The sequence below is a fragment of the Dermacentor albipictus genome, chromosome 3, assembly GCF_038994185.2.
Source record: "Dermacentor albipictus isolate Rhodes 1998 colony chromosome 3, USDA_Dalb.pri_finalv2, whole genome shotgun sequence".
Taxonomy (NCBI): Eukaryota; Metazoa; Arthropoda; class Arachnida; order Ixodida; family Ixodidae; genus Dermacentor; species Dermacentor albipictus.
In genome coordinates, this window is record NC_091823.1 from 125,504,884 (window position 1) to 125,527,290 (window position 22,407).

Here is a 22,407-nt window from a genome sequence, read left to right on the forward strand (position 1 = left end):
CAGCCGCGAGTGCCCACTACTTAGTTATCGAAAATCGTATTTTGGCAAGGAATCAGTGCTTACGATTCGCTATTGTTCGAGAAAGTATATTAACTAATTGTCGTGGCGCTTATTCCAGTCACACCTTACATTTTTTAATAAAATATTCGTTGGTATTCCTGATTTAGCCTACTTCAATTACCCTTAAACTGGGCTTAGCAGTCATGCTTATTCTTACATGGACGTATCCTTGTGTGGGCCAAAATCAGAAGTTTTTATTTTTGTAACCAATCTACATTGACTTTCCAAAATGAATAATTTGATGGCTGTAATTTTGCGACTTTACAAAATACACAGGCTTTGTATATTTATTTATCGCTAATGTTTTCGCAAACCGTACAAAGAGATCATATAGCACTTTTTGCACTACACTTGATGATAACCAAGTCAACCTGACCCGGGGTATGTTTATCGTTGCTTTTAAAGATTTCATCTGTTCTACGTTCTGACAAAAACTGAAAGGTCGCACAGAGTGTTTAGGTAAATCAGTTGCACATCAGAAGGTTTAGGAGACTAGAACGAAACGGTCTATTTAAGTATCTTCAAAGACATATAAACGGCAAATTGCTTGAAAGACAAGACAAAGGATGGAACTTTACTTTTTACGTACAAAAACTCATACTGCCATTTTGCGGTATTGCGAAATTCGGGCAGAAAACATATCACGATGATTGTGATAGCAATGCAACTATCATTCGAGCCATGTAGCGACGCACCGCATTGCGGACGGCACATTAGTTTAGATTCTGTAGTTAGTGCTCATTATGATATTTTCGTTGCTTCGACTATATGCGACATACACTGTCCCCGGTATAGACCAACTTTGCTGTGGCAGTCGCTTGACAAGGTCGCCCATGAGCATGCGGAATGACCACGATGTAGGATGAGGGCCCAGTAACAACAATGGAATGACGACGAAGGCACGACGTTGATGGAATAGCGAACGCGGTATAAGCACGATGCTATCACGACAAGATAAACATTCAAAAATGATTGTGATGTTATAATGCCGACAGCCTCGATGACAACGGCATGAGGAAATTAAGATCATCCAGGGGAAATGCAGCACGCGTATGGGGAAAGGTTTCTCGCTTTGAGAAGTGTGAGGCGGTGGTGGTGTTCTGAGTTCGCAAAAGACCGTGAAGACTTGCATGACAATGAGCGTTCGGAGAGGCCGCGTGCGTCGCTGACTAACGACAGGGGTAGCTCAAGTTTAGTGCTGCCACGGGACAAATCATTGTTAGGGCTATGTGGAAAAATAGTGCAAGGTACGTAGAATGGTGCGTATATTTGTAATTACCTTTGTGCACGTTATTTTGCCAAATATAAAACAGGAGCAAGGACTTTCTCATTTGCCGCTGTTTATACCAAGATTGCAGGTACGCCATACCCGTATGAAGTCGCTAACAACTTTGACTTGAAAAAAAGAGTAAATGTGACTTCTACCAGCATAACATTGACACAAATAATGATGATACCTCCTACCGCTCAATTTTAATTTTATTTACTTTTGTGATTTAAGGGTAATGCGTCAGTACCACTAAATATATTGCCACACATGTAACACCTCGAAAAAGTACTGAGGTAGGGGAGGAACATCTCATTCTAGTGGCACCACTGCAGCAAGCTTACATGTTTCTAAATGGATAGCTGCTACAGCTTATAGAAACAGTTCCGCAGGAGGTATTCGAGTTGGAGGCTATCCAAGCTTAATAAACGGTAGATGTCATGATCAATGTCAAGCCATATTTCTTGTTTCTGTACTTTATCCCTTCTTACTTTGTGGTATGTAAACTTCATGTGTGATAAGTAGGCTGTAATTAAGCTCCGTGATTCTCTGTTGAATACCTTAAATTTTGCTGCGAAAAATAATTATGATGGGAGTCTTGAGGTACAAAAGTGCCAGAAATTTAACATGGGAATGATTTACCATTTTATAACTAAATTATTCATGAAAAATAATATGGCTTGTCTCCACATATATCTAATATAAGCCTATATACAATACCGTGTTTCCTAACATCAGTGCGGCGCATGCTCCAGAAAGCGTCATGTGATCGTAGTTGTTTACAACAGTAGCACTACTGCCTTTCCTCAGCGCTTATTTTTACATCCGTCGTTTCGAATTAGAAACATTCGATGCTTTTCGTCCTGCAAGGCGTCTCATTAGAAGCAGAGACGGGGAGAGAAATGTGCTCGTGCTTGCTTGCAGTCCTGGAAATACGTGAGCATAGCTAGCATAGGCTCACCATACACTCACATACGTGAAATATGCATAACACGCATAGGACAGTCTTGTCTTGCAATATATGCTAGCACACCTTTTATGTAATAGGCAATGCTCTCAGAAACTCTGATGCCCAGCTTGGACACTAAGTTTGCTCGGCCCACTCTTTTGCCTCCGAAGGCTGCCAGACGCGGTTGTAAATTTGCAAACCTACCGCAAACCCATTTGCAATACCACTTTCAGCAATAATATCCGCACTTTAGCACACAGAGACTCTAAAATCTATCCACGAGTGTTTTTTTGCTGTGTCATTGCAAAGGGGAGGGGGTTTATTCTGGCTCAAGCCTCGACTGTAACGATCTGCTGCAGTGTTATTATAGAAACTTGTGGGCGTATATCTAAAAGAAATGTTTAGGCAGCTATGTAAACGTCACCTGTGAACTGAAAAAAAATAAACGTGTAAAGGAAAAAATGTTAAGGTTTCTTTCTTGTCCTGCCTTGATGACGTAAATTTCACAATGACGGTTCTGCCTACTCAAGAGAGCTGAACTCGGAGTATATGCTCTTTCTGTGTTGCTTGTTTTTGTATCTCCTCAATATTGACCATGGTGCTTCTATTGCAGGTACAACATGTGGCATCCAAATAGTGGCCAGCTGAACCTTCTCCAACGTGTTGACAACGTTTCGACAAGCCTTCTGTGGACCCGATCCGGGCCGCAAGGCAAGGCATGGCAGCTGGGAACGGTGCAAGTGCATTCTGAGGACCAATACCGAGTAATTGGCACTTTATTTGCGCTCTCTCTCTATCCATTACAACGAAAGTTTTGGTATAAATATGTAACATTTAGTTCTAAACATATAATCACTCCATTATTCCTGCAAAATTATTCCTATCATTCCTTCTTGATTTCGACCTTCCAAAGGAAAGTGTATAGTACGTGGAGAATTTTGACAGTAGTGGAATCTATATTCGTTATAGTGCAGATGCAAATTATCCTTCTTTACTTTATCGATTCAACAAGAAATCTTACTAAACAAACACCCTTTTCAAACGGAGTGTTCCTGTTGTTACCATTATAAATGAAAGCAATTTGCTACTTTGTGCTCACATCATACCTTTGCAGTGTCGACATTTTGTGTCCACTGTGATATCCTTTTGAAGCCAGTAAACGACACAACAAGTAAAAGTTTAAGCTTCTTGAAGGACCTACACAGGGTTTCCCCAAAAGCTTATAACTTTTGCTTTAAGTACCGCTTACTGAACTCTATATTAAAGCACATGTTTTTGTGTCAGGGAAATTTAACGCCGATTCCAAATCAGAATCTATTCTTATTGCGTATAAGTATATTTACGCACGAAATATATGCATCAGAGGGTTTTATACTCAAATGCTTTGAGGGCGAGACCTCCTGTATACAAATAGAAAAATAAGACTTCTTATTAGAGCAACCGGAAAACTTATAAGTACACCAATAAAATATGAATAAATTTATTATTGTACCCGCTTCCAAAAGTTCCTACATTAAAAGCAAACAGATGCAAGCACTAAAAGCGCAAATATTTATAGAATGGCAGTCAACTGCGATTTTGGCGGAGGCGACTGGTCTTCATGTTACAAACAGGCAAGATGGCATGACCAACCTTTTATTTGGCAATTATTATTGTGCAGTTATATGGCTTTCTTACATTTTAAGCGCTGTAACCAGTATTATAAGATATTCTTTCATTTTTATCTGTAAAACCTAAAGTATCGTGCAATCATGCAGCTCACTTGGCTTCTTTTTTTTTTTCAGTTTGTTTTCGAGGCTGTGTTGCCATCCCATATCCCCGGAATAATCGCAATCGACCACTTCGTGCTCGAGGATGGCAACTGTGACGGCAGCAAAGGTAGGCGTAGTTGACGTTTGTTAAATTTAAGCTCCAGAGCACAAAACACTCAGAGAGGTTGTTTAGAACGCCGTGAATGAAAGTAAATCAAATTCTGTTATGTCGGTTACAAAACAAAATGCATTAGGTAAATTTCTGCTCGAAAACCTGTGCACTTCTATGCAGGGTGCCTTTTTTCTATTCGATTGGCATAATTGTCTGCTTCAACTGTTGTGAGTCTATCCATACAACTAGCGACCCATCGGTCTATCTATCCCTCTATACGTCCGTCCGTCCTACCTCCCTTCCGCTGTGGTCGCGTAGTGACTGTGGCATTGCGTTAAACCTAAGGGCACGGGATCAAACCTAGCCGCGACGGCAGCAGACAGGAGGGAATAGATGTATTTGGGAACAAATTCGATGTAGACGACGCTTACGTAACCGCTAGAAGGAGGTTGGACTAGCCATGGCCTCACGGAGTAAAATGGTAGGAGGAACGCCGTGGCTTGAGTAGGGGGTAATGTTTAAGCTTGCACACCTTTGTTGTTATAGCACGCCGACACGAAATTCTTGTGACAAAGCATTCCTTGAGAGACCCTTTGTGTCTAGGCGCACGACAAAAACTTTTTCAGGGACCCTGTAAAGATATTCGCGTCAACGTGAAGCACCAAGCTCTAGGGACACTATTACTTTCCTTCAAAAACAGCTCATCGCGTGCGGTTTGCTCTACGCCGCTACTGCTGCTGAATGGCTGTGCTTTGAATCACGCGCGTCATTTATTACTATTTCCTAAAGAAATATTCGATGACCATATCACTACTAGTAATACAATTATACTATGTTCCTGCCGTTTTACCAAAAAATGCTAAATTTTCTAACATCGACAGTTTGTACAATGATCTCATTAATTTGTATGATCTGTTGACTGCTTACGGAACATCATAATATCGGTGTGTCGCTTTATTGACCCACAAGACAAATTTTGTAGTTTCCAGCACGTCCGCCATCTTTATGCCTAGTTTGCTTTTCGTTTCTTTTTATTTGTGATACCAGGGATAGATAGTTTCTATATGCCGTCGTTAGCAGAGTACAACCAACGATACTTTATTATGTTTGTATTGCGGCAAACGTTGTCCCATTCTTTTCATATCCTGAGTATGGTATGCAGGTTTACATCATATGCGTGCCAAGTGTTGATCGCATCTGAGTTTTTGTTGTTTAAGAAATAATTTGATGTGGACAGCTCGGTGTTTGCTTTCTGCCATCAGTGAGAGTATTTATATAGAATATTCTCACTATACTATTCTATATGCACTATTCCATACACTATTCTCATATATTATTATTGACAATATTTTTATATAAAAGCCGCATAGGTATTGTAGATATTTATAATTTTTCCAGGTTATATTGCTCAAATCCTTTCGCACGTTTGTAATTGTACTACACCTGCCTTTCATTTATCTTGCGTCTCGGCGCGGATTCTTCCTGCGCACACACTTTTTGCGAACGATTTTCGGTGTACACTTTCGCGTACAACCATTAAAATCTCTACCAACATAAATAACCTTGCTTTGAAGCTGACCATCACATTTACTCCAGATGCGAGAAATGAACATTAAAAATTGATCTAATATTTTTATTATTCCGCATGCTTGGATTACTTGAATCTTTCGAATTTTGAATTTAACTTTTTAGGTTATCCTTTCACGGTAGTAGTGTGAAGAAAATAATTACATTCTTTTAGAGGGCTGTTAAACTACCTCCAGTGGTAGATTTTTTTTTTCTTTTACGTAATCTAAACAAGCGCGTTTTTCCTCTCCAGTGAGCTGGAACGATCATTATTCGTGAAAATGGCAATGCTGCGCGCCGTAGTGAAGCCACCAATTAAGAACGAACTCTTTCGATGACGATCAATGCGGTTCACGCGACAGTAATGTAGTTACCGTCACCTTTCTCCTGTTTTTCCCGTTTTGCGCGAAATGATGAGAGGTGCTAGAATTTTATTCGCATAACTTCTGCATCCGTTCGTTGCCACTATTGTACAGGATCACTCGTAGAAGGCGCTGCGTTCATCGCTACCATTAACTAGGTAGCACACGGAGCATAAACGCGGCCATCTGAATGTGCGACGCGTGTCAGGATTTGCTTGGGACTCAAGTGCATCTACTAGTGGCCGAGCGGCAACAGTACGTGTCGCATTCCAGCATATAGATATTGTGCTAAATCTAGAAGGACAGCCGAGCAAAAAGAAGCGGAAACCACAAAGGTACCATCGTGTTGTTACGGCCTATAGCACACAGCATAGTAGCATAGCATAAAACATAGCACCTATGTATGGGCAACGTGTTAAGGTAATTTTGTATATTTTTCAGAAAGATTACAAGCTATTTAAAAAGGTTTTCATGTAAAATTTAGCTGCGAAGACGCATTTCTCACGACAACGCTCGCGTCAGTCGAGCCCGACTGTGCTTGTGGCTCCTGCATCCGCACTTTCCCTGTGGACACAATAAAGGCGCTGCTCCAACTGCTAGGAGAGGAGGCATAGGCGAAAGGGCGCACTTGGCGCTACTTTGGTTTTCTTCCAGGGCTTTTACTGGGACCGGCGCCGACGACGTTCGACACAGGCTTCCTCTATAGCCACGCTGCACCTGTGCTCCTCTCCCCACTGCCTGCTGACGTCAGGTTCCTCCTCCCGTTCCACCTGCGTCATCCTCCCCTTCATTCGTTTCCCCCCCATACACAAGCCGATAGATAGGCGTTCGTTCGCATAGAGGACCTAATGCCAGCGCATCAAAGCAATATTGTGCTGCCCTCCCAGCTCTCTTAGGCTTTTCCGGTCTCTCCTTCGCGTGTTATGATGCCAGCAGAGTTGTGCGCGTTTTGTCACCAGGGTAAAAGCTGTCGAATGGTTGGTCGATGAGGGACAATAGCGGCAACCTGACAAGCGATCGCCGTGTGTTATGACAACAGAGGGGGCTCGTTTATAGGGCTCCGTGGAGAGGACCAGGGCAGCGTCAGCTTCCTGGCTGATCACCGAGCATCGTTTACAAGCGCCACTGAACCTTTTATGACGCTTTTATTCAGTATCAGTCGCACGGAGAGCGCTTAGGGGCGGCGAGAAGAAGAGCGTTTGTTCGACGTTGTTTAGTGTTGACGCGACCAGTAGCCTTTGCGCTGCATGAAGTTGGTTTGAATGCTTTGCTAGCATGAGAGAACACCTGTGGAAAAGAATGCAAAAGCAACTGAGAAATGGCGGCGGATGTGTAGCCTTTCGTTAAACTCCGATAGCTTTGCTGTTACGACAGCATTAAAAAAAAAGTTCTTGCGGCTGTATTTGGGACAGTGCGGCAAGAATGGAACACATTTTTGATATCAGACTGCTTTTGGGCCCTTTAAAGTGTTATGCGACGACAAATATTCCATCTGGTAATGTTGATTTTTATGATGTCTGAGGAGCATTTTCTGTGTTTGATGACCATCACCATCTGTCCGTACCCATTTGGACATGAGAGCGCCTCAATAGTGCAATTTTCTGTATAGGAACGTAATGTAACTTTCCCTTGCGTGGATATCACCATGCTATCAATGATTTATTTCATTCTTTTTCGCCAGTGTGCACATTCGAGTCTGGAAATTGTGGTTGGCAGCTGCACAATTGGGAAGTCACAAAGGGCAGCAACGCAATGTTGCCTCCGTCAGATCACGGCAGCCTGGCACCGTCCGGTGAGATCTCTCTGTGTTTAAGCATACGAGCCTCCCATGTTTCTTTTAGCGTAGTGCGCTTGAACTGACTTCACTACCAAAAGGCTTCCGTATGCTTATTTATTTAGTTTAGACGTTTTCGTCCTTATTTAAATGAATAATGAGTCAGCACCATCGCTATTCTGAATGCTTCCGTCAGAACAACGCGCATTATTGGCATGAATAACATAAATAAACATTGATTCCTCATGGATACTTTTATTTAGTACAGAAGCAACACGCCAGCTGCAGATGGCAGGCTTTCGCATTATTGTTTTTGCCTCCTTATTTAAACAAAAAACCTGTATTATGGGGTCGCTTATAAAAAAAGGACATTCGAGACCTTTACTCTATATGAATTCAGCTTACTACTATTTTTTGGAGTGCTCAGCTCAGACAGGATGTACCAGCGTCGTTTCGGTCTTGTTTCTTTTTTTTTCCTGTACCCCATAGTGTTCGCATGTCAGTATAACACAGGCTACTATCCTCCTTTCTAACGGTTATTCGGTTCTGCTCAGGGAGCTTTGCATTGGTAAAGCCACCCGGTGGCCGACTGGTGAGTCCACAGGGGTTCTACGACATCTCACAGCACAAGTGTCTCCGATTCTGGTTCTTCATCGCCGGTAGGACGGTGCAAACACTTAACGTCACTCGGGTAGGCGAAGGTCAGCATGAGGACTCTCTCTGGTACGCAACCAAATCGCATGCTCCGTTGGATCAGTGGTACTCGGCCGCGGTTGACTTGACCAGCCTCCAAGGAGAGGCAGAGGTGAGTTGCAGGTTTGTCGACTGATTTATTTGTAGCGCTGCACGCAATAAGGCCACACCAAAACCATCGGCTCCCACGCCTGTATCTTCACTACTAATTTCCTTACTCATAGCTTCCACCAACTAAGCAGAATCAAATAGGTTCGACCTGCTTACTAGAATTAATATATAAGGAGACACTGTTGCTTTGCTAACGGCGTCCACAATCACGTAATTATGGCAGCAATCTTCTTTAATACTAAACGAATTTGAAGGAACGAGAGCTTTTCTGTTTCTCAGCGACTAGAAAAACCATTCCAAGACTTGTCTTTCTGTGCTGGAAAAAAAGAAAAAGAAGGGGGTGTCACCCCCGCATCGAGCAACCCGCTGCAAGCGAAGACCTTCACGCAAGCGCCATCACAGCAGTGCATGAGCAGGCTTCTCATTCTCGCCGTATCGTAGCACCGAGCATTGAAACACGCAAATGCGCTGCGACACAACGTGTTTCCTCGCAGGGAAATAGCACCCGGGCCGTTTGTGCGCCCAAGAATATTAATTAATGTGTGTGTGTGTTTGCGCTTGCGCGCACGCATGAACGCACACCAATGGCGATTCAAATATTATCATCGTGGTAATTTGCAAGCCCCGCTTTCATTTCTTCCTAACAATGTGCTTTATAAGCATTTGCAAGGATATTTCTGCACTAGAAGGTTCTAAGCGCTACTGTTGTTGCTTGAAAAATTTTAGATACATTCAAAAGTAGGAATAAATATTCGAATGACAAAGAAGGAAGAACAACGAGTATCATCAGATGTTCCACAGCAAGGCGAATAACCGCAGTGGTAGTCATCGAGATCGGATGCGCCGGATGCGCTAAGCGCAGATAAAGAGCTGCTTGTTTGTGTGAAAAAAAACAACAACAGCAAACGGTTGAAAAATAAACGGCAGGGCCAGAAAAAAACAGGAAAGCCACAGGACAGCAAAATAGGCACTTGCTGTGGTACTGTAAGAGCACTCATCTTGTAAAAAAAATATATCTTGACCATACATTTCGCAATAAGAGAATCGTACTCTTTCTCCATTCCTAAGATCCTAAGACGTCATCTTGCTATTTTTTTTTCTGCAATGCAGCTCGTGTTCGAAGGGACAAGATCTGATGACCCAGACAGTGCTGTTGCCGTAGACGACATCAGCCTAGGCGAGACTGCGTGTCCCCCGCCCGGCAGCTGCTTCTTCGAGGAGGACATGTGCAACTGGCAGAACATACAGAATCCCAAATACGCGCGTTGGTACAGGAACCAAGGCCCCACGGTCACAGTTAGCAGTGGACTCAAAAAGGACCACACTCTCGGAACAGAGGAAGGTGAGGCATTTCATAAATGTGGCGAATGCTTCGGGCTAAGTGCTGCCATAGTCCTCCTATGTGCTTCGGCATGTAACCTCGAAGAAGCATCAAGTTTTTCCACAACTAAAAGGGGGACGCCGATCACTTCGCTAGGTACTCAGTCACGTATAACAACAGTGTGACGCGAACTGCATTTACACGGATTCTACAGTCTCGCGAAATCACGCCAGCACTGCCTGGATAAACAGCTACGATAGCAACGCGGCAATAACTGCCTATAACGCACTATGAAGTACTGCCGAGGCGGAGCTAAAAGCGCTTTGGGAGGCTCTCCATACGGCCAGGAATCGTCAGATCGAATATCGAAGCCCCCCGCGTATGTACAGGAATTTGCTCGATGGCATAAGTGAATTGAGCAAGGTTGACGTATTCCCGTCGGCTCCCACCATCCATAAAAGAAGCGACAGTTCTCTGGAAGAGCACATTTTAGCTGCACACCTATTGCACAGTGGTCATAAGGCGGAATAAAGTTTTTTTTCCCTCAATATCTGGGGTCGCGGTCTGTGACTATACAAGTATGCGGTACCGAAAATTGCGCATGCTCTACGAGCGAGCTGTGTTCGTTCTAGCGTGCCACTGAACCATATAGGAGGAGAAAATATTGGCGTAAGAGCAGGTTCTTTTTTCATCGTGCGTGGAATATCACCGCTGTTCACTGAGTATTCTCTCGTTTCTATCTAATCATCTTCAGTGCACCCACTATGTCAGATGCTCTGCCAGTGCGAGCGTTTTTAGCCATGCGATAAACAATAAGGAAGCGATACGCAACCACACGTAAGTATGTGTGAAGTAAACTAAGAACGGAGACTAGCGTAAATTTCAAAGGGGAACTCTGCAAATGACAAAAAAAAAATTCAAGAAATCATGTTCACTGAAATATGTGGTCTCTTTTTCTGGTCATTTTAAAGGTGGAGTACTGAAAGCCCGTATAGAGAAAGAATAATAAGAGTTCATGTAGTATCAAGGAGCCGTGTAGTACCAAACAAAGACGTAAATACTTCGGATGGCAAGTACGGCAAAGCGCTAGGCGGCAGATGCGCCTGTATTTGAGCGCTACAGCCTCACCTCTTGCTAACTAAATGATTTGTTCTAGAGTTTCACAAACTTTCACTCCAATTCTTTTTCTTTGCTTCCATGCGATGTCTCCGTTTAATCGTATATGAGACTAGGTAAGGTATAATGCAGCAAATATGCTGCATCAAGCTTTACACCACCTATTGTAGAATCAACACAGCATGGTGATCTGATCTCTTGCAGGGTATTACCTCCTTCTGGACTCTGCAGATCTTTCTGAAAGCGGGATTGGCATTATTGAAAGCCAGACACTAACCCTCGGCCCGATCGCCTGCATCAAGCTCTACTATTACATAAAGCAAAATAGTAAGTAACATATTTTCTATCCACTTTGCGGCGCTGTCTCAAGCCAAAAAGGTTCAGCTTTTTTGTTACTGTTTCCTTGACTGGCTTTATTCTTGCGTGCGCAAATCTTTGTTTGAATATAATATACAGGTGATGAAATGGAGAGTATGACACACTCCCGTCGGGTCAGGATAGAACATGCTGCAAGAAAAGCTAACATCCCTAAATGTTTTGTCGTCCGTGTCTTCTTTTATTTCATTGTGATATAAAGAGGGCGTCCCAGCCGATGTTCGTAAGGCATGTCAGACATGCCGATTACGCCTATGTGGGTAACAATGTTGCAATGTTAACAACACAGCGAGGTTTCTATGTTGCGCATATTCATTATTTGAAAAATAAAAGAGATAGCTATAGACGTGGAAAAAGAACTGAAAGACTACGGCACAATCGCCGACTTGCATGTAAAGGATTATTCTAGAAACAGGTGTAGGCAACAAAGCCTGCAAGAAAGGAAGTGGCGGATTGCACGTACGTTCTGGAATCACGTATAAACAAAATTTTCTTTCATGTTGACTAATATGGCTTGTTTTTACTTATCCTTCTTCATACTATCTAGGACACACTGGTTGCTTTCTGTTTACTTCACTTCTTTTTCCACACTCGGCTGTTTTTATGCCCTCGTGCTCACGTCTTTGCAGCTTACTTCTTTATTTTTCAGTTGCCTACTTCTAATTCTTGCCTATTGTTCTGATTGCACACTCGGGCATCCAATCAGTGGCAAATATCCATTCCCAGGGGGCGAGATTGACCAAAACTTATAGCATACACACTAGTGCAGCATTCCTGGGCTCCAACTTGTCTAGTCGAAAGCATGTCATGTTGAACTTTTCCAGCTACATATTGTGGGTCTGAAGAAACTATCGAGCACCTCTTGTGCCCTTGTCTTCAATATGACATCCAACGCATTGCTTTACAGACCGCACACAGACGACTGGACTGTAGAAAACCTTCTGAAACGAAAATTATTGGTCCCTGGCCACATCAGTTGATGGCGCAGAAAGCCATTCGTGCGCTACTGCAGTTATTGAAGAACACCGTCCTCAGTGACTGATTGCAGTCCTAATATCTGCGTGCAGTATTTACTCTCTACCGCTGTCTATTCCCCTTTCCATTACCTCCGGTGTCGGGTGGCATTCCGGACGCTTGTCCGGTTGACCTCATTTTCTCTCTCCTTGCTTTCTCCCTCTGACTCTCTCTACACATACGAAGTGACCCAAATGGTCTGTTCCGGCACATGGACATTAGCCGATGTTGTATAAGTGGCAAGCGCCAGCGGCAGCCGGTAACCCAAAACTGCGGTCGAGAGCCAAAGACAGTTTGAATTAAAAGGACATCTGTAAATCATTAGGAACCACATCGCAAAAACATCTCAAAGAGCGGCATTCGGTGCAATAGAGGGAACTTTGAGATCCTGACAAGCCCCGGCAAAAACGCAAGGACTTCGGGATATTTGCCTCTTTCCCCTGTGATCACGTAATCAACGCTTCCATAAAACGATACCCTTCACTCACACAAAATGCTTCCACTATATAAAGAAGATAAGTCCACTTCTCGAAACGTCAGCTCCTGCTTTCACATTGTTCATGTTTTGATCGTCGTCTTGAATTTCCGGCTCCCGCCTTCTCGCTGTTTTTCCTGGATTCCAATATATGTGTAGTAAGGTCGGGCGTATGCCGATATTTGATTTCGGTTCCTGCAAACATGAAACTGCGTGCACTGACGCATGCAACAATGAAAAACCAAAGGTGGCCTTGTCGAATTTGCGTTGTTGAGTAAAATAACGAAGCCTCAAAATTCGAGAACGAGCGTTCAGTTACAATTCAGCGCTTTTGTCGTCGTCTTCTGGAGCCGAATTGAAAAAGCTTTTCGCTCGTAAGGACCTTTCTTGTTTCTTTGGCTGGCTGCCACAGCTGCAATGTGCGTCACTATGGTTACCCGGTGTCTGCTCTTACGAACAGTTTTGTTGCATAACGTTTTTATAAATTTTTATAAATACTGGTCTTGGTTCGTTTTCCTTGCGTTTTTGCGCTAATTACATTTTTTTTCATCTTCCGGATGCATCGTTACTGCGAAAACACCTTGTGTAGCTGAGGACACAATTTTTTTTAATTTAAGCTATTCATCTTCCTTAGCTTAGCACCATAAAAAGCATGAAAATCAATTGCTTGTACCTGCTTAAGTTTCTGGTCAATTGGCATGGCTTCTTATCATGGGTAGTGGCGTAACTAAAAAAACACGAAAGAAGACACACGCAAGACATGGCAGACGGAAATCCCTACACTCAATCAAAACTCTGGTCTCGGCTGATTGGTTCGTTGCTCTGATGACCCGTAACAAGGAAGAAAACTAAAGTAGTCGCCTTTGTCCCATGCCGTTTAGATATTACTTAAGGTACACTTTTAAGACAGGGCATTATCGCAAATGGACAAGTTATAGCAACAAGTGGTAAAACAAATAAAAATATTGAAGTTCTTTCATTTAGATGCATTCTAGCAAGATAGGTCAGAGTTGATAACGTTAGGCTGCTAGTAACGACGTCATGGCTACCATAACTAGCAGTAAAAGCCGCACTCTAATGTACCTTGACCACAAAAGCAGTCGTGAACTTAAGTTTGAGAGAGCGTCAAAAAACACAATGTTATCAAAATGAACACAAAACACTTTTATTGCTGTATATTATATTCGCAGTGTTTTTCTTTTCTTTTTTCTTAGAACTATAAAGCTATATTACAAGTCATTTAGCCACAGTGTTTTCTTTCGCGCGAAATGCCTTGTCTTGCTTTATTTTCCATTCGGAGCAAGACATCATGATGTCTGTTGTTATTTTAGTCTTTATTCTGAAAAAAATATTTTTAAATGAGCTGGGACAGACGTTGTTGTTTGAAGAAAAAGATAAATAAGAAAAGACAAAGAAAGAACGAAAGCGGCTGTAGGTAGCAGAGGATTTTTGTAATAGCAAAAAAAACTGCTTGACAAATTTCAGTAGTGATGTCGCTAGAATATTTGCTAAACAATTTTACTTGCTCACTTATGACCAGGTACTACAATTGCATATTGGAGTCCCCGCAATGATGAAGCGGTACCCACTAGGGAAGAATCCTTATGCTAGCAGATTTATACGGAACTCCGCGCCCATTGTTTGCTGAGGATGCATTGCAGCTCGAGTTGATGTCGGCCTGAACTGCTAGAGGCAGGCTTTAGAAAAGGAACTAATATCACGAACAACCGCACACATTATAGTTCATTTGGAGATGGATATTTTCAAAGAAGCGCTACAAGTAATTTTCACTTTCTGTCGCCATTGATGTCATCAGCATAATGTCATTGACACTGCCCAGTGAAGAGTCACGTTATCTGGGCGTCAGTGGCATTAGTGATATGCCATGGTTACAGATAAGAGTGCATATCTCTTCTTTTTCGTGGTATTTTTATTTTGGTCTCTTTATATTTGTCTATTCTTTCAAAATTAAGACGTGTTCGAAGACCGTGCTGCGTGCGCCCTTATCAATCCCTGTTCCTTGCTACCCAGTCTTAAGTTCGAGATTTTTCAAACGTTGTTCACATGAACCATCGCCACTGCTCGCTACTGCCATCACAATAACAATTTTCTTTTTCTGAAAATCTCCACATTACAGCAAACACGACGCTGACTGTCGCGTTCGCTGACCCACATGGATCAGTGATGGGATCATCGACAACTGTGAGCGCCACCGCTCCAAGCGAGTGGACGCTGCTGTCGCTGGAAAGCAGCAGCCTTCCTCCTTCTTTTTCGGTGAGTCATAGTGGTCGATTTAGGTAAAAAATTTAAGTAACGAATTCTCGTTACTCAGTAATATAGAGCGAAATTTTCATCAGCCCTCTGCGTGCATATGAATATTGTTATAATTTTTAGCTCGTCATCAAAGATGACGAAACCACAATTACGGCTCCAGCAAGTGGAACTGTTTCTTTTTATCTTGAGCCTGAGCTTCCTCTTGCAGACAATCTGTCGTGGGCAAAATTATTATCGATATGTCGGAAGACTGCGCCCTCGTTACGAACAGCATCACCTGTTTTTATCTGTGCCATAGTTTTACGACACAAACAGGAACGTGCGTTAACAAATCGTTTATTTTTGCTCCCCATCCTCCGATCAAAGAAAGTAACCGCTGCAACACACACCTGCCGAGCTACTGAATTCGCGTTTCCAATAGTTGCTCTACAGTTTTGCTCTGTTCTTTTGACTAACAGGCATTACAAACAGCCAGGAGAGTGCATGTCAAAAACTAAAGCATTCAATCCTGTGTACGCGTTCGATCTTCTATGTAATTATCTATGAGATGCACATTAGCATTACACACTCTCTCACAACCGAAATAGTTACTTATCATTGTTACCATGAAGGCAAATATCAAATAGTAATAAATTACAAATAATTATTCGTATTTGTTTTGGAACAAAAGAGGGGTGCTGCCGGAACAGAACAAGTTTTTTTCTTATTAAAGGGTTATTAGCGCACACGGATGGCGACAGAGAGAAGGGCAACAACAGGACAGTTCTTCCCCTGTCTGTCACCATCGGTCTGCGCTGTTAACCCTTCAAGATGCTTTACCAACTAGAACACCCAGTAATTCTTGTGAACGTCATCCTTTCTAGACGCTCTGCCTTCGAGGCTTTGATATTCATATCCCTGTACGAGTCAATAAACTCCGAATATCTGCATGCTCAACTCATAAATAATCAAATAAGCAAATATAGAGTACATACCATGTTCTGGCGTCCCATTTTTACGCTTCAAGTTGTTGTGCATACAAGTGGATGTACTGGTGTTAATACTTAATTTTTATTAATTTGAAGGAGAATTGAAAGAATTTGGCTTCGTTGTTTCACTGCGTGCTTGCAAGAGACAAATTTGGTCAATGCGATATTTTGTGTTTATCTTACATTTCGGTATTCAAGCAGGTGCCATTTTCTAGCCCGTTAACCTACTACTATAGTATCCGCGGTATCGTTTTCTCTTTTTAGCTAACGCTTATTCACACTTTTGTAGGAACTACGCTTCTAGGGGAGTTTGCCGCTTTATAAGCCTTTCTTTTTAATAGATGTTGTTGAACGCATGGATATCCGTTGTAGAAGTTCTACGCACAACTCTACGGTCAAAAAGAAATCAAAATATTTATTTATTCTAATTTTGAAATAGTTATGTTACTCTTATAGCGCAAGACAAGGGCCCACGTCCTGTGTCTCGTACTCTTAGAAAACTATGATAGTGGGCCAATTTCCGACCAAGCTCCTCTGTCGTGGTTAGCATAAGATAACGCGTTAAATCATAGAATTTTCACAGAATTTTTCACAGAATGTGTCCGTGTGGTGTCTAATCTTTCGCTCAGCAATATTACATGGGAGCATATAGGCATCTAGATGCTTCAAAATTAAAAATACTGATCTATTACCCAGGTTCTTATCAGTGGCAAAACAGGACTTTTCTCCAGTGACCTTGCCATAGACGATATTGAAGTGAGCGAAGGCCACTGCGACAACGTCCCGGATGTCACAAAAGTGCCGAAACCCGGTAAGTGAGAATCCCATGCACAGCTGCGAAACGACGATATTCCTAAAAATTTGCCTAACCAATTCTTGTAAAGCGTATGTATTCAGGCATATTTACCACAGCACTTTAACATGGCATACCAATGATGAGATACGAACATGAAAAATCACTGCAAATAAATTTCAGGTTTTTCTTCAAACGACGTTTTTGTGGTTGTTCTAAGGATATTTCACACGTGACACTCTTCATGTTGTGCTAATTTAACAGGCCCATAACTTTGCGCGAATGCCTGTACTAGCTCTTCTGCGAGTGGAAGCTAAAACTACTGCAGTGCAGCTTTGAATATGAAATAGGCCACAGTAATAATAGGAGGGCAATATCTCACAGAAGCAGACAATTCTAATAAATAGCATTTCATTGAAAAAGCCGTGGAAAGCAGAAATGTCGTTCTTTTCTTGATCGGCGTTTATATGCGTCTTGGTCGAAAGCCTTTGACAGTAATTGCATGCAAACCTGAACACGGTACCACTTGAATACTACTAGTGTAGGCACCTGCAGAAAGCCTCTGTATCTAACGGCCCATGGTCTCTTTTGGGCGCTTGCCAATATGGTTGACTAACGTTTACACTCTTCTCTTTACCCGTTGTGGCAACTTTATGTGTGGTACACGGGTGGCGTATGCTGCCATACCTTATATTTTCACTTTGGGAGATCTCGAACAAACACTTTTCCCGAGTGAGTAGATGTACCCGAACACTTGCTGCGCACTCCACTGTCCATCGCAAATACGCATTTTTGAATGGCGGCACAGTGCGATAAAGTCTGAACTTATCTCTGTAGCTATAGCGGCTGCAGTACTGCGGTGCGTGCCCGCCGTGGTTGCTTAGTGGTGATGGTGTTGGGCTGCTAAGCACGAGGTCGCGGGATCGAATCCCGGCCACGCGGCCGCATTTCCATGGAGATGAAATGCGAAAACAGCCGTGTGCTTAGATTTGTGCGCACGTTAAAGAATCTCAGATGGTCCAAATTTCCGGAGTGCCCTGCCTCATAAGAATATCGTAGTTTTGGCATGCAAAACCCCATAATTTATTTTAAAGTACAATGGCGCAAGAATGCTTCCGTATTTATGCATGTCTGGTCCATAGTACCTGAAAAACTTGAAAAAATTGCTCTCTGCAAATTGAAGGAAATATTATCTCTCAAAAATGACTTCGGCTTCGAAAAATGACGTCAAATTAGCCAATAGCTTTTTGGAAATTGGTCGCGCTTTATATATCCCTCATTACATAACCTCCAATAACCAGCACAGTAGCCTATAGCAAAATAAAAAAGGGAGGGAGATGCCTGTATTATATAACAATTTTCCTAAAAGTCATGGATGCATAATTGTGCATGTACCTTGCCAGAAAGAGGGACCTCAAAGTGATATCATAAGTTGCCTAATAAATTTCGAAATTCTGTAAATTCGCTTCATGCTTAACTAACATTGCTGAACTCTAAATGTTTATTAATGAATTGTTCCAGGAACGAGTGCATCATCAGTCACTTCTGCTACACTTCCAAGCGAACTGACAACGCTTGCACCTGTGACTTCAACAACAGGTAGACGTCGTTTTGTGAAATTTTGGCGTGAAAAAAAAAAAAAGATCGCAGTTCCGCCGGAAAGGTGAAGCACCGATTGCGATAGCAAATTAATAGATAGCTGTACGATGCAAGGACAGTAGTTTTAGCGGCCGTATAAAGTTGTATTCATTCGCATACTTACTAAATTAACGATTATATAATTCGCAATCGTGACTCAACGAGAAAGTAGAAACAAACAGACACACCGAGACAGCGCAGTCGTTGTGTGTCTCCGTCTTTCTAAGTCCTTCTTCAGTCGTGCTTATACATTCTGTCATGGATTCAAGCCAACTAGCCCATCAACGTGTTTTAACTAAATTAGCCAGCATGATGTCACGCGCCCTCAGGTAAACATGAAAACACATCGTTCGATGACAGTGGAAACTGTGTGTGAAAACGCTGGAGTGAGGTGTCGCGGCAGCACCTCCGAGTCAATTGACCTTCATGCATGTCTCGCTTCAACGCGTATGAAATGTCGAATGCCCAGCGCATACAAAGCTACCGGCACTATGCGCACTCTCCAAACATCGCAGCTCAGTTTGAAGAGGAGCCTCGCGCGGTCGCGCACTTCAGCCATGTCGCAGACCGCTTTCTAGACACACGAGCGCCAGCACCGCGTCCCTACGGTGTCCGCCAAAGGTTTCTGCTACGGCGTCCGCGATTCTCGTGGTCAACACCGTAGTAGAAGCCGCGTTTGTCCACACTCTGCACGGAGCGGCGGGTGAGGAGGACATCGAGGCACCGTAGCAGCCACCGGAAAAGAACGCCCCTGTTGCCTCACCTCACGCCCCTGCCTCGCGCGCCACGGGAGAGGGCACGCATCTAGGCCACGTTCCTGGCTCACGCACGCGAGATTGAACCACGTTCGCCGGCTCACTCTCACACGCTTTCACTCGTAGGGAATCTCACGGCAACGGCGATGGTGATGACGGAAATCCGCTTGGAGTGTCCATATAATTGCCATCGCAATAATCTAACTGCGAAGAGGGTTCGTCATGGTCTCCATTGTCACGCACAATAGCTTCTGAAACTCTTATACATTTCGCATTTTCACCAGAGCTTCTGTAGCCATATGGCGCGTGAGGTTTATTAGGGCGTAACGAAGTAACGTGCTAAGCGTATATATTGTGACGGAGGCGAGATGTAGCCGACCGATATATTTACAGAATATTCACAACGTAAGACAGGACAAGAGAAGGCGTCTTACCGGCCACACGCACAAACGTCTCGGTCGTCGTCCTGGTCACTCTGCCAAGTATCACGTACTTTCAAGTACGGGCGCTCCGTGATATCACCCTGCGGCGGTGGAAGCGCCGTCTTGGCGCTTGTCATGAAGACGAGGACTTAGCAGAGCAATATGGCTTCAGCCAGGAAGCATGAGAAATCTCAGTTGGTAGAGAGGATAGTGGTGCGCTCTTGTAACTTACGTCACCGAGTTGACGCAGCACCTCGTAGGGCCCGGTGCAACGGGAGAGAAGCTTCTCTGCTTGGCCAACGTGGCAGCATGTCGACCACAGGAGGAACTGAGAGTCTGGCGAGTAGTGCGCGCTTCTGTGTCGGCTGTCGTAACATGTTTTTTGCGACGCTTGTGAAAAATAGTCAGTCGTGAGCAAGTTGACGAGCTGCACCTGCCCTAGAAACGACGTCATGCGTGTGTTCACTGGACGAAGGAGCAGCCGAACGAAGGAGAGTCTTAAAAGTCAATGCAAGATCTTGGCTAAATAGTAAATTTAACGGTGTCTATCCCGTGGTGTCATGCCATGACGAATTGTACGAAAAGAGCAGACGCCACGAAGTCTGTCTTGAATTTGCCATGGTGGACACAGAGTAAAGTACCCATGGTGGCGAGCTCCTTCCGCACAATAGCTTGGACAAGAATAGCCGTGATTGAGATCGACTCACTAGCGTGAACTGCGGCATGGGTCATGGCCTCAAGTACGCGGCGTACAAAACAACTCAGGTCATCTGATGGAACTCATGGCCGTGCTGCAGTCTGGTCTTCGCCAGAGGAAATTTCTGCCGTGTTGGGAAGCCAGAAAAATGCGTGCCCACTGCGCCGGCGTGACCAATGCGCAAACGTCCTGCACCGGCACTACCTTATAATGGCAACGACTGCATAAATAATGACCAACCCGCGTTCTATCGGACAATGGGGGTAAGCGAAGCTTGTATTGCATGCACCTGACTTTCATCACGGTTAAGTAACCGACACGCAATGGTTCCGCATTGCTTCGGCCTCCCGCCCCTTCAGCTTTGGATCTTTTCGTTGCTGTTGGATTGCCTGGGCTCGAGTGGCTCTAAGGGTGTGTTTATAGTCCGGCGTTATCGGCTCGCGAATGAGCATCCCTCGACTCCTGGCGCATCGGAGTGCCTAGGCCGCGTCAGGCTACGTTGGCTGCGCCAGCGCGTCGAACCATCGGTGGAACTATCGAACTATGGACGCGCCTGTTCTCGCCAACGTGACGCCGCGTTTGTTCTCGCAAAGTGACGTGACGCAACGTGTGCGCGCGCTCCCGCTACGTCAGACTATATTTAGGTCTTTATGGCTGGATCGGCGCGTAGACGGCGAGCCCTCTTGCGGGCGAGGTCTCGCCGCCACTCGTCGAAGGCTGCCCGTTCCTCGGGGGAACGCACGACGCATGGTCATCTGATCCGTTTTTGGAGGCTGCACTGAACGGAATCGAAGCCGGCGCAGCGCGCGCGAGACCCTTTCCGGCGCTTTCGCTCCCCGGTGGAAGCGAAACGGCTCTGATTGGTTGCACGCGTGGCGTGAGCACGTGCCTATGCATCTAGAATCTGGGCTAATGACTCATGGTCCGGCGCCGGCGCAGTTTCCAACTAATCAGACTGCACTTTCCTGTTCCACTCTTTTTTTTGCGTAACCATGACAACGCCACTTGTGAGACAATACAAGCTTCGCCTGAAAATTCTTGCACTTTAAAAAAGTTGAGGAAGTAGTCGGCGATCCCCTTTCAGGATATTCGGAACCTTGTCAGCCACCGCCATACCTTAAGGCCACCCCACATTCCACGTTTGTTACTGGCGTTTTCTGGCCTGGCGTCCATCAGCGTCGTTGCATAAACGCCTCCAGAGAGAGCGTCTAGCATCACTAGCGGCACGCGTACCAGAGCTCATTGATCTGCGCTCATCCAGCCGCTTCTGGCGGTGGCGGCGAGACGTGTTCTCTCCTGAGCGCGCCGCCCTCAGTGTCCACGTCGAGTGACGCCGAGTGACGAAAGGCCGGGTAATCACGGACTGTGGAGGCGGCCTTTAGGCGCGCGTTCCTGGGTCGAGCGTCGGCGTCCAACGGTGTAACCGCTTCAACGCGTTCGTGCTACTGCTCGCGCGTTAGTCGTCGTCTTCTTTCCAGAGCTGGCTCCGAAGCTGCTCATCGTGACAGCGTTACCATACTGCCCCTCCCTGTGTGAAGGCGCTGACGGTACTGGTCTACTGCCAGTCGGTGGGGTGATCAATATATCGTGAAATGAAAACACGTATTAAGCTGCGGCAAATTTTACAGAACGGGTATCGTGATTTTAGGACATCTTATTTCGAAAGCAATTTATGGACACTCCCGGCGCATTGTTGCCGTCGGCGTTACCGTCTCCGCGATGTTTCCGAGGGCGATAGCACCATCGCCGCGCATCGTGCGCTTTATGTGCGAGTGAAAGCGTCTGAGGGGAGCCGATGATCGCCGTTCAATTTCGTGTGTGCAAGGGAGGAAAGCGGGAAGGAAGCGCGCCGTTTTCCGTCGCATGCTAGGTTACTATATATATAGGTAGAGGGGGGGGGGCACGTCGTAGTGG

At 44.4% G+C, this 22,407-nt stretch overlaps 1 protein-coding gene across 2 annotated transcripts in view; it reads left to right on the top strand.

The window, feature by feature from the left end:
* Positions 1-22,407, top strand: part of LOC135909442 (MAM and LDL-receptor class A domain-containing protein 1-like) — a 269,265-nt gene that overhangs the window by 231,923 nt on the left and 14,935 nt on the right. For both annotated transcript variants that reach the window (XM_065441399.2, XM_070536030.1), the window contains exons 51-59: positions 2,890-3,040; positions 4,061-4,154; positions 7,749-7,859; positions 8,396-8,646; positions 9,756-9,987; positions 11,287-11,409; positions 15,084-15,220; positions 16,885-16,999; positions 18,503-18,580. In XM_065441399.2, coding sequence (XP_065297471.2) covers positions 2,890-3,040; positions 4,061-4,154; positions 7,749-7,859; positions 8,396-8,646; positions 9,756-9,987; positions 11,287-11,409; positions 15,084-15,220; positions 16,885-16,999; positions 18,503-18,580 — 1,292 coding nt within the window. The remainder of the gene's footprint in view (positions 1-2,889; positions 3,041-4,060; positions 4,155-7,748; positions 7,860-8,395; positions 8,647-9,755; positions 9,988-11,286; positions 11,410-15,083; positions 15,221-16,884; positions 17,000-18,502; positions 18,581-22,407) is intronic.